This window comes from Pelophylax lessonae (genome assembly GCF_965119305.1).
Source record: "Pelophylax lessonae genome assembly, chromosome: 11".
In the NCBI taxonomy this organism is placed as follows: domain Eukaryota; kingdom Metazoa; phylum Chordata; class Amphibia; order Anura; family Ranidae; genus Pelophylax; species Pelophylax lessonae.
The window spans coordinates 135,679,908-135,695,434 of record NC_138778.1 but is presented as its reverse complement, the minus strand read 5'-3'; the positions used below and the strand labels follow the sequence as shown (position 1 = coordinate 135,695,434).

At 42.3% G+C, this 15,527-nt stretch overlaps 3 protein-coding genes across 5 annotated transcripts in view; 2 read left to right on the top strand and 1 right to left on the bottom strand.

Moving 5' to 3' along the window:
• The window catches only part of SMIM5 (small integral membrane protein 5), a 39,030-nt gene extending 28,894 nt beyond the window's left edge, over positions 1 to 10,136 (top strand). The window contains exons 2-3 of the mRNA XM_082273015.1: positions 5,998 to 6,155; positions 10,012 to 10,136. Of these exons, the coding sequence (XP_082129141.1) occupies positions 6,029 to 6,155; positions 10,012 to 10,109 (225 nt within the window). The 5' untranslated portion in view covers positions 5,998 to 6,028 and the 3' untranslated portion in view covers positions 10,110 to 10,136. The remainder of the gene's footprint in view (positions 1 to 5,997; positions 6,156 to 10,011) is intronic.
• The window catches only part of MYO15B (myosin XVB), a 764,404-nt gene that overhangs the window by 431,087 nt on the left and 317,790 nt on the right, over positions 1 to 15,527 (top strand). The window lies entirely within an intron of this gene.
• RECQL5 (RecQ like helicase 5) overlaps positions 1 to 15,527 on the bottom strand; it is a 276,003-nt gene that overhangs the window by 185,855 nt on the left and 74,621 nt on the right. The gene's annotated exons all lie outside the window — the stretch shown is intronic.

Sequence of the window (15,527 nt, the reverse complement as noted above, 5' to 3'; positions counted from 1 at the left end):
TTGCTTTGGATAGGGTAGGGAATAGTTAAAATCTCTATCACGTTTTTAAAGTAGTACTTTACTACATTGGTAAGTGGATGAAAAGATATCCTCACTGCATCCCAGAGAAGTGTCATTGGGATGAGAAGTGATCGCATATCTGTCCACTGAGGGCACACATGGTAGCAAGAACATACTTTTCTAGCAAAGTGAGGGAAAATTGAAACCAGCTTTTACAGCTATGTACCCATCGCAAAGACTACCTTCTCTTCTGGGCCCAGTGATAGTGGTTTCTCAGAAAGGAAGGAAGGAGAAATGGAGACATAGAGAAGGGAGCAACAGAATTCCACGTTAGCCACAGTGAAAAGTAACACATCATTCTTACCTGGCTGACTTTATATAATAAAGTTTAATTTTCAAAAAAGATTTAAGGGGTAACTCCACTTTCATGGGTAAAAAAAATAGCAAATAACGAAAAAATATAACGCACATAATTGCGACAAAAGTCATATTGTATTTGAATTTTATTAAAAATGACCTTTCCTTTTCAATCTGCAGCCATTGTAATTTTCTGAAAATGCAATGCAATATGGCTACCTGGAGCTGTTCTGTACATAGAATACATAGAATGTATACTGACCACACCCCAGAAACATAATTTCCTCCTTGTGTGATTGGCTCACCAATTTTCCCAGAGGTCTGCCTAAGATACAAGTCAGATTTCTAGCATCCCTTGCAAGAGAAATGTCATTTTTGGGGAGATTACCCTCAATAGGAGCACATCTAAAGGGATGCAGGCCCGGTAGCTTTCCTCAGAGCCCTGCAGCTGCCACAGCTGATGGAACACCACAAATATTATTTTTGGTGAGATACTTCCAATAATAACACCTCTAAAGGGATGCAGGCCCAGCAACTTTCCTCATTAGTGCTCTGCAACTGCTGCAGCTGATTGATATTTATGAAACCTTTCCCCTTTAGACTCACTCAGAATAGGGGAACAGAGGAACAAAGGGACAGAGGGACTTCTTCAGAATAACAAAAGGTAGGAATCTGCAACAAAGTTTGTTATAATCCTTGCAATGTACAGAGATCACCCAGAGAGTCTTTTTTTTCTCAACAAAAGCGGAGTTATGCTTTAAATAAAAACACCCCTTTAGCCATTCACAACCCCCCCCCCCCCCAATATGCAAATTACCAGAATGAGTGTTATAGCCTGCCGTATATTATAGCAGGCAAGCAATCAAAGGCATATCAACTGAAACACTATCAATGTACAAATACTTTTTAGAGAAAGGGAATACAATAAGACACGTGGTCACTCACTAAAACTAGAGGAAAGACGGTTTAACCTTAAAATACGTAAGGAGTGCTTTACTGTCAGAGCAGTAAGGATGTGGAATTCTCTTCCACAAGCAGTGGTATCAGCAGGGAGCATCAAAAAACTATTAGATGGGCACCTTAACTGCTTGCCGACTGCGCACAGTATATTTACTGCGGCAGTCAGCCCCGGCCAGGCAGAGTGACGTAGATCTACGTCGCTAGCCTGTGACCGGCTTGTGAGCCAATAGCGGGCGAGCGCGCGCCCGCTGAGGCGCGCGCCCGCCCCGGCTCGTTCACTGAGGAGTCCGCTCGTGTGACCGGCGGACCCGATGTCCGCCGGTCACACTGCGATCTTCGGTAGAGAGGCAGAAAGGCGGGCGGCTTATGTAAACAAGCCGCCTGTCATTCTCCCCTGTGTAAAAATGGAGATCAGACAGTTCTACTATGTAGAACCGTTGATCTCTGTTTTTACAATAGTACACATGTCCCATTACAGCACTGATTACTGTAGTAATGTCACTGGTAACCCCAAAAGTGTCAAAAATGTCAGTCAAGGGTCCGATCTGTCCGCCGCAATGTTGCAGTCCCACAAAAAAAAAAAAAAAAAAAAAAAATCACAGATCGCCGCCATTACTCGTTAAAAAAAAAAAAAAACACCAAAAATGACAAAAAATCTTTCCCTTTGTTAGTAAACGCAATAAATTTTGCGCAAACCAATCAAAATACGCTTTTTGCGATTTTTTTTTTACCAAACATATGTAGCATAAAACAAATTGGCCGAAAATGTTAAAAAAGAGACCTAAAAATGGCTGTCCACCAACGTTTACCATCCAACCTGACAGAACTTGAAAGGATCTGCATGGAGGAATGGCAGAGGATCCCCAAATCCAGGTGTGAAAGACTTGTTGCATCTTTCCCAAAAAGACTCCTGGCTGTATTAGATCAAAAGGGGGCTTCTACTAAATACTGAGCAAAGGGTCTGAATACTTAGGACCATGTGATATTTCAGTTTTTCTTTTTTAATAAATCTGCAACAATGTCAACAATTCTGTGTTTTTCTGTCAGTATGGGGTGCTATGTGTACATTCATGAGGAAGAAGAATGAACCTAAATGATTTTAGCAAATGGCTGCAATATAACAAAGAGTGAAAAATTTAAGGGGGTCTGAATACTTTCCGTACCCACTGTTTTTTCACTTTTATGCTCACACTAATCTAGGAACTGGTTTAAAAAAAAAACTGGATCCCCAGGTAAAACTTTTTTTTTGTGTAAGACGACAGCAGGGAAAGATAAGAGCCTTTGTTAGGTTGTTATTACTGGCTATGGCTTCACTGGGGTAATTTCCCCAGATATCCTGTCTTGCTGACAATGTTGCACCTGCACTAAAAATAAAGGAAACCGGCTACAATGAAAACCAGACAGAATGTATAATCTTTCCTTCATTCAATCCAACTACAAAAAAGTTTAGTATGGAATTACACTTCAAGGTCACTTTGCGTGCTGTCAATAAGCCTTTGGAATAACTTAACCTAAAGAGACCAGGTTACCAGATCACTATATTCAACAACAATCTTCCCATAATGCTATATGTGAAACACCCAAGTGCGCCTGATTTTCATTTTTTTATTGGATGTTTTATAGCAGAAAGTAAAAAACATGGGGAGCGCAAAAAATCAAAAACCCAGTTGTGATCAAAAACCATAAAAACGAAAGCTCTATTTGTGGGGGAAAAAATGACAAATTTTGTTTAGGTACAAGGTCGCATGACTGCGCAACTGTCATGTAAAGTAACGCAGTGCCGGATCGCAATAAATGGCCTGGTCATGAAGGGGAGGGGGGCAAATCTTCCAGAGGTCAAGCGGTTAATTTAGTGAAGGGCTTTTTGAAGCAAACGTCAAATGGTCTGTTTTCAATAGGAGACAAATACAAGCCTTTATGCAATTCTAAATTAGGTCTGCAATTTAAAGTGGTTGTCAAGGCAACATTTCTTTAAAATTAAAATAAAAAAAAAAGAAGTTATACTTACCTGTTTTTTTCAATGATACTGCACAGAGAGGACCTTTACCTCCTCTTCTGGAGCCACCTGCCAGTCGTTTGGCGGATGCCCCTTCAATAAGCCATGTGCTGGGCGCACCTCTTAGTTGGGCTGTGTACATCTATTGACACACACAGTATTTCACTGACAGCAGCAGACGCCTATGGCTCCCACTGTTCTCAGAGTTTCCTACGAGACCAGGAATAGAGAACCAGAGGTGCTGCCGGCAGGACAGTGCTGGATCGAGCGAGGACTTGAGTAAACACTTAGGGAATAGGAAGGAGGTAGAGCAGTGAGGATTTATTTTACCTTAATGTATAGAATGCATTAAAGTAAAAAAAAAAAAAAATACATTTTTTTTTTTTTAAATTTTAGAACCACTTCAACTAACACTTGTTCTAAGAAAAAGAATATTCCTTGGGGAATGCAATGGGATCTTGATCCATTGAATATGCTGACATAACACAGTGACAGCTGAAGAAACAGCAGCTGCAACTTGATGGCAATTCTGTCTTCACTAGTACCAACCATTTTGCTAAGGCTGATGCACAACCTATGCAAAAATTAGCTTTTATCACTTGATTGAAAAGCTCAGGAAAAAGTTGTCAGTGTAAAGCTGGACATAGATGGGAAGTTTTTTGTTTTTTTTTTTTTCTGAAGAAAAAAAAAAAATTAAACAGATTCCTTTATCGTTTGTCGTTTCAAATGAATGGGCTACCGTGCCAATGCAAACCCGCATCAGTGTCAACCAGGTCTGATCGAACCTCAGCAGAAGTAAGGAGGAAATCTCTGCAAAGTGTGGGACTTCCTGCTTGTCCCCAGGGTCACCAAAACTTGTAATCCCGCTGGAAAAATTTCCATTTCCTTCCTGTTCTGGTGACAACCCAACATTTGGGATTTTCTTTCACTTTCATTGTGTGATAACAATAAACAGGAAAAATCGAGAGAGTGAATCTCTCTAAGGGGGTACAGACAGAAATGGACAAACTAACAAATTAAGTTAATGCTAAATTTGCTAGAAGTTGCTACTTCTTTCAACATTGTACTCCATGGTGAGGAAAACTACTTGTGTGAATGGGGCTTAACCCCTTCATGCTGACGTACGCAAATATGCGGCCTCGGCTTGAAGGGGTTGCATCACCCTGGTACAGTTTTTTTAGAGCCAGCTGTTGGCTTTCTTGGGATAACAACCGATGCGGCTAAGAAGCCTCCGGGGCTCGCCGGAGCTCTCCTGTCCCACCGGAAGGCCCAGCAGGCACGTCCACCAGCCGGAGACCGGAAAGGAAGCAGGAATCGGCTTAGATCGGGTCTCGGATCTAGTAAACTGGAAGCAATGTCATATCATCACTTCCGGTTTACAGAAGACTTAAAAGGAGCCAAATTTAAAAACAACTACAGCATTCAAAACAACCAAAGTTGGTGTTTTGAAAGCTTTTAAGTGCAAAGGAGGGATTTGGGGTCTTATAGACCCCAGATCCCACCATAAAAAGTACCTGTTACTGCCTATTACTGTCACAAGGGATGTTTACATTCCTTCTGACAGCAATAATAGTGATCATAATTTTTTTTTTTACAAAAGGGACAGTGTAAAAATAAAAAAAATAAAAAATAAGAAAAAAATAAATTAAAAAAATTACCCCATCCCTCCGTACTCGCACGCAGAAGCGAACACATATGTAAGTCACAACCGCAAATGTAAACAGTGTTCAAACCACAAATTAAAAATGTTTAAAGTGTCGCCTATGGAGATTTTAAAGTACCGTAGTTTGTCGCCACTACACGAGTGTGTGCAATTTTAAAGCGTGACATGTTAGGTATCCATTTACTTGGCGTAACCTTATCTTCACATTATACAAAAAAATTGGGCTAACTTTACGGTTTTGTTTTTTTAAATTCAGGAAAGTGTATTTTTTCACCAAAAATTGCATTTGAAAGACCACTGCGCAAATATAGTGTGATATAAAATATTGCAACGATCGCCATTTTATTCTCTAGCATCTCTGCTAAATATATATATATATATATATAATGTTCAGGGGTTCCAAGTAATTTTCTAGCAAAAAATACGGATTTTGACTTGTAGGCAACACATTTTTAGAAAAAGTCTTAGGCATGAAGGGGTTAAAGCACATAGGCACATACATTTTAGGCCCATTTCCCACCGGCGCATCCGTTTTGTGGGATCTGCTTGCTTGCCAGGGATGGATCCGCTGATCCCCACTAAGCAGGCGGATGACAGGTCCGTCTTTGCTCATTGTGCAGGGATGAACAGTCCCGCTCTCCTCTATGGGGAAAATCAGGTGAAGACCGCCTGTTTGTTTTCATCCAATCATATCCAATCCGCCAGACTAATGGAAAATAGGACCACCATTAGTTTGGATTTTGCAGACAGGTTTAGATCAGATAGCGGCGGATGTCAGAGGAAATGTCACCGCTGACATCTGCTGCTCCATAGGGGTGAACGGAGGGTCTAATCAGGTCCGCCTGAAAAACGGACAGGTGGACCTGATTAGACAGCCCGTGTGAAAGTGCCTTTAGAGGAGGTGGGTTCTGTTTTACTGTGGAGAGAGTTAAAAAAGAAATAAAATTAAATAAAAAAACCTAAAAAAATCTATGGCCTGCAGTGCAAATACAGATTTTAATATATTGTTTGATTATTGCAGGCAGATTCTGCCACAATACCTTTGTGCAACCATGTCTTCTCAAGATTTACAAAAAGAGTTGGCGAACATTGGGGAAAAACTTCTGACAAAATTAAGGCAAATCCCTCAAGCAGATACTGTGGAAATAATTTCATTCACCATCATCCTTGTTTTCATTGGTGAGTAGAATAAATGAATAATTTGGTATGTTCCATGTTCCTTTTTACTGTATAGCTATTCTACAACATGCGTTTGTTTTCATTTATGTAAAAAAAAAAACCTCTGAAAGTGGTTCTAAAGCCTTACATATAATCAGTGAAGGGACGGTCCTCAGGTGATACACCGAGATTAAACAAATCCTCCTACATAAGTTGTACCTTTTAACCTGCAGTCTTCCTTTCTCTACATTCATTTAAAGTCCAGCATTTAGAAGGCTTGTCTGAGCATTCAGAAAAAAGGAGGTGGATTGCTGAGGAGACCTCTGAGAGCTGATTGGAGAGAAGGGACACACCTCCTTCACACAGCACACAGGAACAGAGCTGAGGCTGTCAATCAGCTGGAGCTCCCTCCCGTCACCTTTTTCTCTTTCGGTAACAAGAAAACTTGTCAAAAGTGACTCATGCTGATAGCAGGAGAACAAAGCAGCAGACAAAATCGACAATTAGTGATCTTAAATGAGACAAGTACTCACTACAGAGGGATATGCTTTGTTCATATTTTGTGTCTGACATTTATAACCACTTTGACCTCTTGTCGACCAGCCGCTGCAGTTTTACTGCGGTAGGTCGCCTCTATTATGCGAAACAAAATAACCGGAATGTCCTTTCGTGTAATAGACAGTGGGGGCGCATGCATGCCGATTGGCCAGAGAGGGAGCCAATCAGAGGGCCTGGCCACCCGCGATCACTCCCCATAGAGACAGAACAATGTCTCTATGGAAACAAGGCAGACCGTCATTCTGTCACGGCTGAACACTACTATTTAGGAACACAGATCTCTATGTTCATCTAGTGAGTACATCTTTCACAGTTAGAAAGCACCCCCTAAGGACACACTTAACCCTTTGATCGCCCCTTGTGTTAACCCCTTCCCTGCCAGTGTCATTAGTACAGTAACTGTGCAGTTAGGTGTCCGATCCGTCTGCCGCAACGTCTCAGTCCCGCTAAAAATCGTTGATCGTCACCATTTCTAGTAAAAAAATAAAATAAATAAAAATGACAAATCTATCACCTAGTTTGTAGACACTAACTTTTGCGCAAACCAATCAATATACACTTATTGGGATTTTTTTTTTACCAAAATATGTGGCAGAATACATATTGGTCTAACTGGATGAAAAATGTGATTTTTTTTTTTTTTAATTGGCTGTGTTTTATAGCAGAAAGGAAAAAAATAATTTTTCAGAATTGTTGCTTTTTTTGTTTATATTGTCTATTTGTGGGGGAAAAAAGGACACCAATTTTTTTGGGGTACAGCGTCGCACGACCACGCAATTGTCAGTTAAAGTAACACAGTGCCGTATCAAAAAAAAAAAATGGCCTGGTCATTAAGGGGGTAAAGACTCATTTTCTGATTCAAGGAAAGGGTACTAACCAACCCCTATAAATACTTGCCCCTTCCTCTGTCACAGCTTGTACCACAATACCCGATGTCACCCACAACGTCATATGATGATAGTATTTGGGCCATGTCACATGGGAGGAGGTCACATGCTGCCCTATGCCCAGATGGATAGGGTATTTTGCACCAGCAGTTTATGTGTATTAAATAAGTTACTTACTATCACAATCTATATAATTCACAAAACAAACAATCGCTAATGCTAGAGTGTTTCTATGCTGCTTTGTGTTAAACTTTCCTACTACTTAGCCACCATAAAAAGGTTATTTGCTCATTAGAATTACTCCTGCCATCTTGTTTCCAGAAGATACCTTCTTCCTCAGCCTGTGCTAGAGATAGGAATAATCAGTGAGGAAAGCAGACCTCTGGGTCATTTTCTACCAAAACTGACAAGTTCTGCAGAAATAACATTGACAGGGCAGCTACGTTTTCTAATACCTACACTTGTACAGCTGCCATGGTGATAAGAATGCACAAATACAGTCAGGTCCATAAATATTGGGACATCGACACAATTCTAATCTTTTTGGCTCTATACACCACCACAATGGATTTGAAATGAAACAAACAAGATGTGCTTTAACTGCAGACTTTCAGCTTTAATTTGAGGGTATTTACACCCAAATCAGATGAAAGGTGTAGGAATTACAACAGTTTGTGTATGTGCCTCCCACTTTTTAAAGGGATCAAAGTAATAGAACAATTGGCTGCTCAGCTGTTCCATGGCCAGGTGTGTGTTATTCCCTCATTATCCCATTTACAAGGAGCAGACAAAAGGTCCAGAGTTGATTTTAAGTGTGCTATTTGCATTTGGAATCTGTTGCTGTCAACTCTCAATATGAGATCCAAAGAGCTGAAAAAACAAAACAAACCCATCAGAGAGATAGCAAAAACATTAAGTGTGGCCAAATCAAATGTTTGGAACATCCTTAAAAAGAAAGAACGCACAAGTAAGCTCAGCAACACCAAAAGACCCGGAAGACCACGGAAAACAACTGTGGTGGATGTCCGAAGAATTCTTTCACTGGTGAAGAAAACACCCTTCGCAACAGTTGGCCAGATCAAGAACACTCTCCAGGAGGTAGGTGTATGTGTGTCAAAGTCAACAATCAAGAGAACACTTCACCAGAGTGAATACAGAGGGTTCACCACAAGATGTAAACCATTGGTGAGCCTCATAAACAGGAAGGCCAGATTAACGTTTGCCAAACATCTAAAAAAGCCTTCACAGTTCTGGAACAAAATCCTATGGACAGATAAGACCAAGATCAACTTGTACCAGAGTGATGGGAAGAGAAGAGTATGGAGAAGGAAAGGAACTGCTCATGATCCAAAGCATACCACCTCATCAGTGAAGCATGGTGGTGGTAGTGTCATGGCGTGGGAATGTATGACTGCCAATGGAACTGGTTCTCTTGTATTTATTGATGATGTGACTGCTGACAAAAGCAGCAGGATGAATTCTGAAGTGTTTCGGGAATATTATCTGCTCATATTCAGCCAAATGCTTCAGAACTCATTGGACGGCGCTTCACAGTGCAGATGGACAATGACCCGAAGCATACTGCGAAAGCAACCAAAGAGTTTTTTAAAGGGAAAGAAGTGGAATGTTATGCAATGACCAAGTCAATCACCTGACCTGAATCCGATTGAGCATGCATTTCATTTGCTGAAGACAAAACTGAAGGGAAAATACCCCAAGAACGAGCAGGAACTGAAGACAGTTGCAGTAGAGGCCTGGCAGAGCATCACCAGGGATGAAATCCAGCGTCTGGTGAGGTCTATGCGTTCCAGACTTCAGGCTGTAATTGACTGAAAAGGATTTGCAAACAAGTATTAAAAAGTGAAAGTCTGATTTATGATTGTTAATCTGTTCCATTACTTTTGGTCCCTTAAAAAGTGGGAGGCACATATACAAACTGTTGTAATTCCTACACCGTTCACCTGATTTGGATGTAAATACCCTCAAATTAAAGCTGAAAGTCTGCAGTTAGAACACATCTTGTTTGTTTCATTTCAAATCCATTGTGGTGGTGTATAGAGCCAAAAAGATTAGAATTGTGTAATGTCCCAATATTTATGGACCTGACTGTAGATGTGGTTTAATGATAACGGATAGGGATAGGGGTCTATCAAAACAAAAAGTTGGTGTTTAATATCAACTTTCCAAAAAAAAAAAAAAGTTACTAAAAAACTTTAATGGTTTGAAAAAGAAAGGACAAAAAGAACCACTTTAGCGGTCACTTCTTGCAGTACGTTAAAAAATGAAAGCAGGTTGTTGTAATAGGCAATGGTCAAAACTCTTCTTTGCTCTGTAGTTATCGTACACATCCCTACTATAATGTTTTTTATAACAAATCTGTAATTATTTGCTAATCCATACATACAAAACAGTGACAGTTTTCTCTTCCACAGCTGCAGTGTTGGTGGTTGCTATCGTAGCGTGTTCCGGCTGTTGTTGCACCAATAAGAAGCGCCGTACTACCCGGGTTCAGCCAAAAGCTGAGGTGTGAAATGGAACAAGAAGCCCCTATCCAAATGCCTTATTTTACCTACTTGGATCACTTTATCAAGTGCAGTGATAAGAAATGTGGACTTCAAAATGGCAAAAAATGACACACTGGACATTTGTTCTACACAAGTGTGAAAGGACTGAAGCTTTGTACTATTATATCCACTAACATAGTTCTGGGAAGAGATGGGAGCAATACAAAATCAAAACCCAACACAAGCCACCTACTCATACCAAAGACCACTTCATTATTCCCAAGATATGCCCTTCTTCTGGTCTTCTCAGGGAAAACATATATATTACCAGATAGCACCTATCCTTTAGGCTCAAACAAAAATGGCAAAAATAGGCTATGTGTGGTGCAACCAATTAAATATGTTGTATTACCAGAACATCATGGAGGCCGCAGGTCAATGCCACTGGGCTTAAAATCAACTATATTCCTGCTGCCGAGGCTCACCTTGAAACCGCGCCACTCTCACAGGTTTAACTGTAGAGACCTCTAAATAGAATTGATGAGTAAGCCCATAAGGGTGAAAGCCATCAGCATTTTAGGTCAGGACTCACTAGCATGTTCATGTGGCCTAAATAAAGTTGACTTTATGGCCAATGATGTCCTCAGTGTGCGGCCTTCTTGCTCTTCTAGTAATAGGAAGCATGGAGTGAGCACGTGCTTATTGACCAGCACCCCATTCACCTCTGGCTGGAGGGGATACCAATGTTTAGAGAGGTGTTACTTGCAATTATTTAAATATGTGCCACAAAATATGTAAATAAACTTTATTCTTTAGATGTTTTTAAAGTATCTGTGTTATGAAAATTTTAACTTATTTAAATCTGATAGAGAAAGAAATGTAATCTCTTCTTTGAATATGACCTGTCTCACATCACCACCTACACATTTCTTAAGCACTCTCATATGAGTGTATATCTATTTATGGATGTGAGCATTCAACAGCAGTCTGTAAAACTATGTACTGCAGATTAGCGACAGTCCGTTTTACCTACATGCCTTTTGACCGAGCTGCATTTCCATTACTGGTGTCTGCAGGCACACAGTCTTTGGCGGCCAAAGCAACACATGCTGTTAGAAGGATGCTTTTATAAGGAATAGATTTTTGGTTTTATTTGCTTTAACTTGGTCGAAGACATTGTTATAATGTGTAAATGCAATATATGGACAAAAGTTTGTGGATATTGGACCATTACACAAACCTATACAGTATGGCCAAAATAATGTAGACCTTTCTGTTTACAGTTTACAAAGACATCTTATGGCTGGTACACCAGAACACAGTGCCCCTTCACCAGAACACAGTGATCAATGATCAGATGCTGGTTTTCCAGCATACTTGTTCGACAGGAGTCGGACAAGGAGCTGTACACACAGGTCAAAAGTTGCCTGATTCCTGACAAATTGAAAGTTTTCCGACGATTTTCAGTCTGTGTGTACTCAGCTTTAGACAAGTGGGGTCTTCCAACCTTCAAGTGATTGTAGAGGCAGCATTCTATGCATTAAGATAAAAAACCTTCAGTGTGCAGCAGGCTCCCCCCCCCCCAATACTTACCAGAGCCCATCTCGATCCAGCGATGTTGCACGAGAGACTTGGCTGCCCGAGTCTCTCCTCCTCATTGGCTGAGACAGTAGTGGAGCGCCAATGGCTCCCGCTGCTGTCAAAATCAGTGAGCCAATGAGGAGAGAGAAGGGGCGGGTCCCAGCCAAGCCTCTGTGTCTGAATGGGCACACGTAGCTGCGGCTAAGCCAGGTGCCCCCACAGCAATCTGCTTGCTGTGGGGACACTCATCGAGGTGGAGGGGGGGCAAGAGGGCTGAAAAAAGGAACCAAGAAGAGGAGGATCTGGGCTGCTCTGTGCAAAAACCAACTGCACAGAGTAGGTAAGGTGGGCAGAACTGTTCTGTGTTCATCCAGTGAGTAAATCCCCCACACGGTTAGAAAGCATCCCCTTGGCACACATTTAACATGTTTATTTTTAACCAAAAAAAAAAAAAACCGAGACTTCATTATCACTTTGATGACCAGCCACTGTAGTTATACTGTGGCAGGTCGGCTCTGTTACATGAAACAACGTACCTATACGTGCATCTGCTACGTCTGTAGCAGATAATGGAGGCACGCGCCGATTGGCTAGAGGGGGGAAGCCAATTAGTGGGTTCGGCAGAAGCGATCGCTCCCCAAGGACACAGAACGGCGGTCTGCCAATGTATACAAGGCAGACCTCTGTTCTGTCAGTGATGAACACAGGGATCCGGTGTTCCTCCTATTTAGAAACACAGATCTGTGTGTTCATCCAGTGAGTAAATCCCCCACGCAGTTAGAAAGCATCCCCTTGGCACACATTTAACCCTTTGATCGTCCCTGGTGTTAACCCCTTCCATGCCAGTGTCATTAGTCACAGAACAGTGCATATATTTTAGCACTGATTACTGTATTAGTGTCACTGGTCCCCTCAAAAATGTCAAGTGTCAATGTCGCAGTCAGGCTAAAACTCATTGATCGCCGCAAGTAAAAAAAAAATAATAAAAACTAAATAAATCATTCCCCTAGTTTGTAGATGTGATAACTTTTGCACAAACCAATCAATATACGCAATTGGTTTTTTTTACCAAAAATATGTAGCAGAATACATATTGACTTAAATTAATGAAAAAATTAGAATTTTTTATTTTTTTAATAGGAATGTTTTATAGAAGAAAATAAAAAAAAATGGGATATTTGACTTCTCATATAATCCATTTCTCTGATGTTCATTGACAGACACAGCTTCAGAGCTTCATAATATAGTTATACTACCCCCTACAGGAGTAGGAAACTAGGCATAAAAAAAAAGTCTGGCTATGCTCATGGGCAGTCCCAGGGGTATACTCCCTCTCTCTGCTAAAGGCACCCTGTTTAGTTACAAGCAGTGTGAGAAGAATTACAAATCCACAGAGGGGTGGGTTCTGTGCTTGTCAATGAACATCACAGAAATCCCATTTTCTCTTGCATGTATTGACGACAACAGCTTCAGATCTTCATAACCGTTGGGAAGTCCCAAAGCAGTGTTAAACATGAGAGGTGGGAACAGCAAAAAAATACCCAAGACTAAACAGTTGCCAAACAGGCAGCAGAAGCTCAACCAAAACAACTGGAGCCCACTTGAAAAAAAAAAATACACCCTCGAAGAGGATCAGGTCCTCTTAACAGTAGCCTGCAAAACCTTGCGGCCAAAAGAAGCATCCGCAGATGCCAACGCATCCACTTTATAAAACTTTGTGAAAGTGTGCACTGACAACCAAGTGGCCGCCTTGCAAACCTGCCTCACTGATGCCTGATGACAGAAAGCCCAGGAGGCCCGAGTAGAGTATGGATAGAATAGACCTGAATCACTGCCTGTCTGATCCATCTGGAAATGGTCGCAGAGAAAGCAGACAACCCTTTACGAGGCCCATCTGTGAGCAAAAAGAGTTTGACTTCCTGAAAGACTACGTAGCTGCCAGGTACACCTAAATTGCCAGACCACATCCAAGGCATGCAAGTCAATTTCCTTCAGAGGTGGAATTTTAGGCTTGGATCACAGGTAAGGCAACACAAGGTCTTCATTCAAATGAAAGTCAGAGACTAGGAAGAAATGACGGACAGGGGCGAAGCACCACCTTATCCATGTAAATCACCAGATAAGGTGAACGACAGGATAACGCCAGTTCCAACACCCTGGGTGCAGAGGTGATTAGCCACCAAAAAGGCCACCTTCTGGGACAGCTTGGATGGACTGATGTCTTTTTTCAACCTCACTAACTATGTAACTATGTAGCTTAAGCAGGGGAATCTCCCAAATATTTTCAAAGGGAGGCTTCTGTAGAGCTGAAAGCACCAAAATAAGATCCCAAGGTGGCAACAAAGCCCACACTGGAGGAACCAAATGTTAGACACCCTGAAGAAAAGTATGCACCAGGCAGTGTGTGGCCATAGGTCATTGGAAAAAGACTGCCAAGGCCAATACCTGGCCCGGGACAGTACTCAAGGCCAATATTTGTTTAACCCCCTGTTGAAGGAAGGTTAAGATCTAAGCCACTGAGAAGCAGCGAGGATGAACCCCAAGAGACTCACACCACGCAATGTACGTCTTCCACGTACTTCCTAGAGGTAGATTTCCTAGCTTTCAACCATGTAGGAATCCCCGACTCAGGTAAGCCTCTATCCTTTAGTGCCTGGCGTTCAACAACCATGCCGTCAAAGCCGGTGACTGTTACGCAGGATGGAAGATCCGTCCTTGGGACAACAGAGCCACCCTGAGAGGAAGCTTCCAAGGAACGCCGGTGACCAGCTGCACTAGATCGGCGTATCAGACCCGGCAAGGCCAGTCCGGTGCCACTTAAATGACCGGAGACCCTTCTGCCTCGATCCTGCGTAGGAGTCTGGGAAGAAGCTTGAGAGGAGGGAAGGCATAGATTAGACGATACTTACCCCACAGAACCACCAGCATGTCTGTGGCGTCTGCCAGAGGATCCCTTGACCGAGCCACAAACCTCTGCACCTTTCTGTTGAGCCAAGACGCCAACAGATCCACCTCAGGGATGCCCCACCAGAGACACAGCTGCTGAAACACCTCTGGATTAAAGGACCACTCCCCTTGGTCCAAAGCCTGCCGACTGAGGCAATCCGCCTGCCAATTTTCCACCCCGGGAATGTGTACCGCGGAGAGGGCTGGAACGAACCGCTCTGCCCACCTTAGAATGCCAGCTACCTCCAGAGCCGCCAGGACACTTCTTGTGCCCCCTTCATGATTGACATAAGCCACAGCCGTGGCATTGTCCGAATGAATGCGCACTGGACAACCCTAAAGACGATTCGTCAATGATCCAGACACAGTCTGATCGCTCAGAGTTCCAAGACATTGATCGGTAGTCTGGACATTTCCAGCGTCCACATCCCTTGAGCAGAATGCTTGCCGAGGATGCCTGGCAGGCTGGCATCTGTGGTGACCACTGTCCAATACAAGGGGAGGAAGGATTTTCCTAGCCAAAGCGCCAGAGAGCGATGCCACCATATCAGACTCCTCTTTTTTCCGACTCAGCCGAATCGGATTGTCCAGAGACTGAAGTCAGAATCTCTTTGCAGGGACCTCGTATGGAACCGTACAAACAGAACCACCTCAAAAAAAAGTAGATATCATCAGGCCCAGCACCCACATGCAAGTTCATAGGGATGATCATTTATTGGGCAGCTGGAGGCAAGTTGCAGCCTGCAATTTCTGATCTTTGACCAGAGGAAGGAGCACTCTGGCTATGGCCAAGTCCAGAATCAAACCCAAATAGTCCAGCTTCGTAGACGGCACCAGGGCAGACTTCTGAAAAATTCAGAATCCAGCCGAACTCCTGCACAGTTCGTATTGTGATTTCAAGGCTCTCCGCCAGAGCA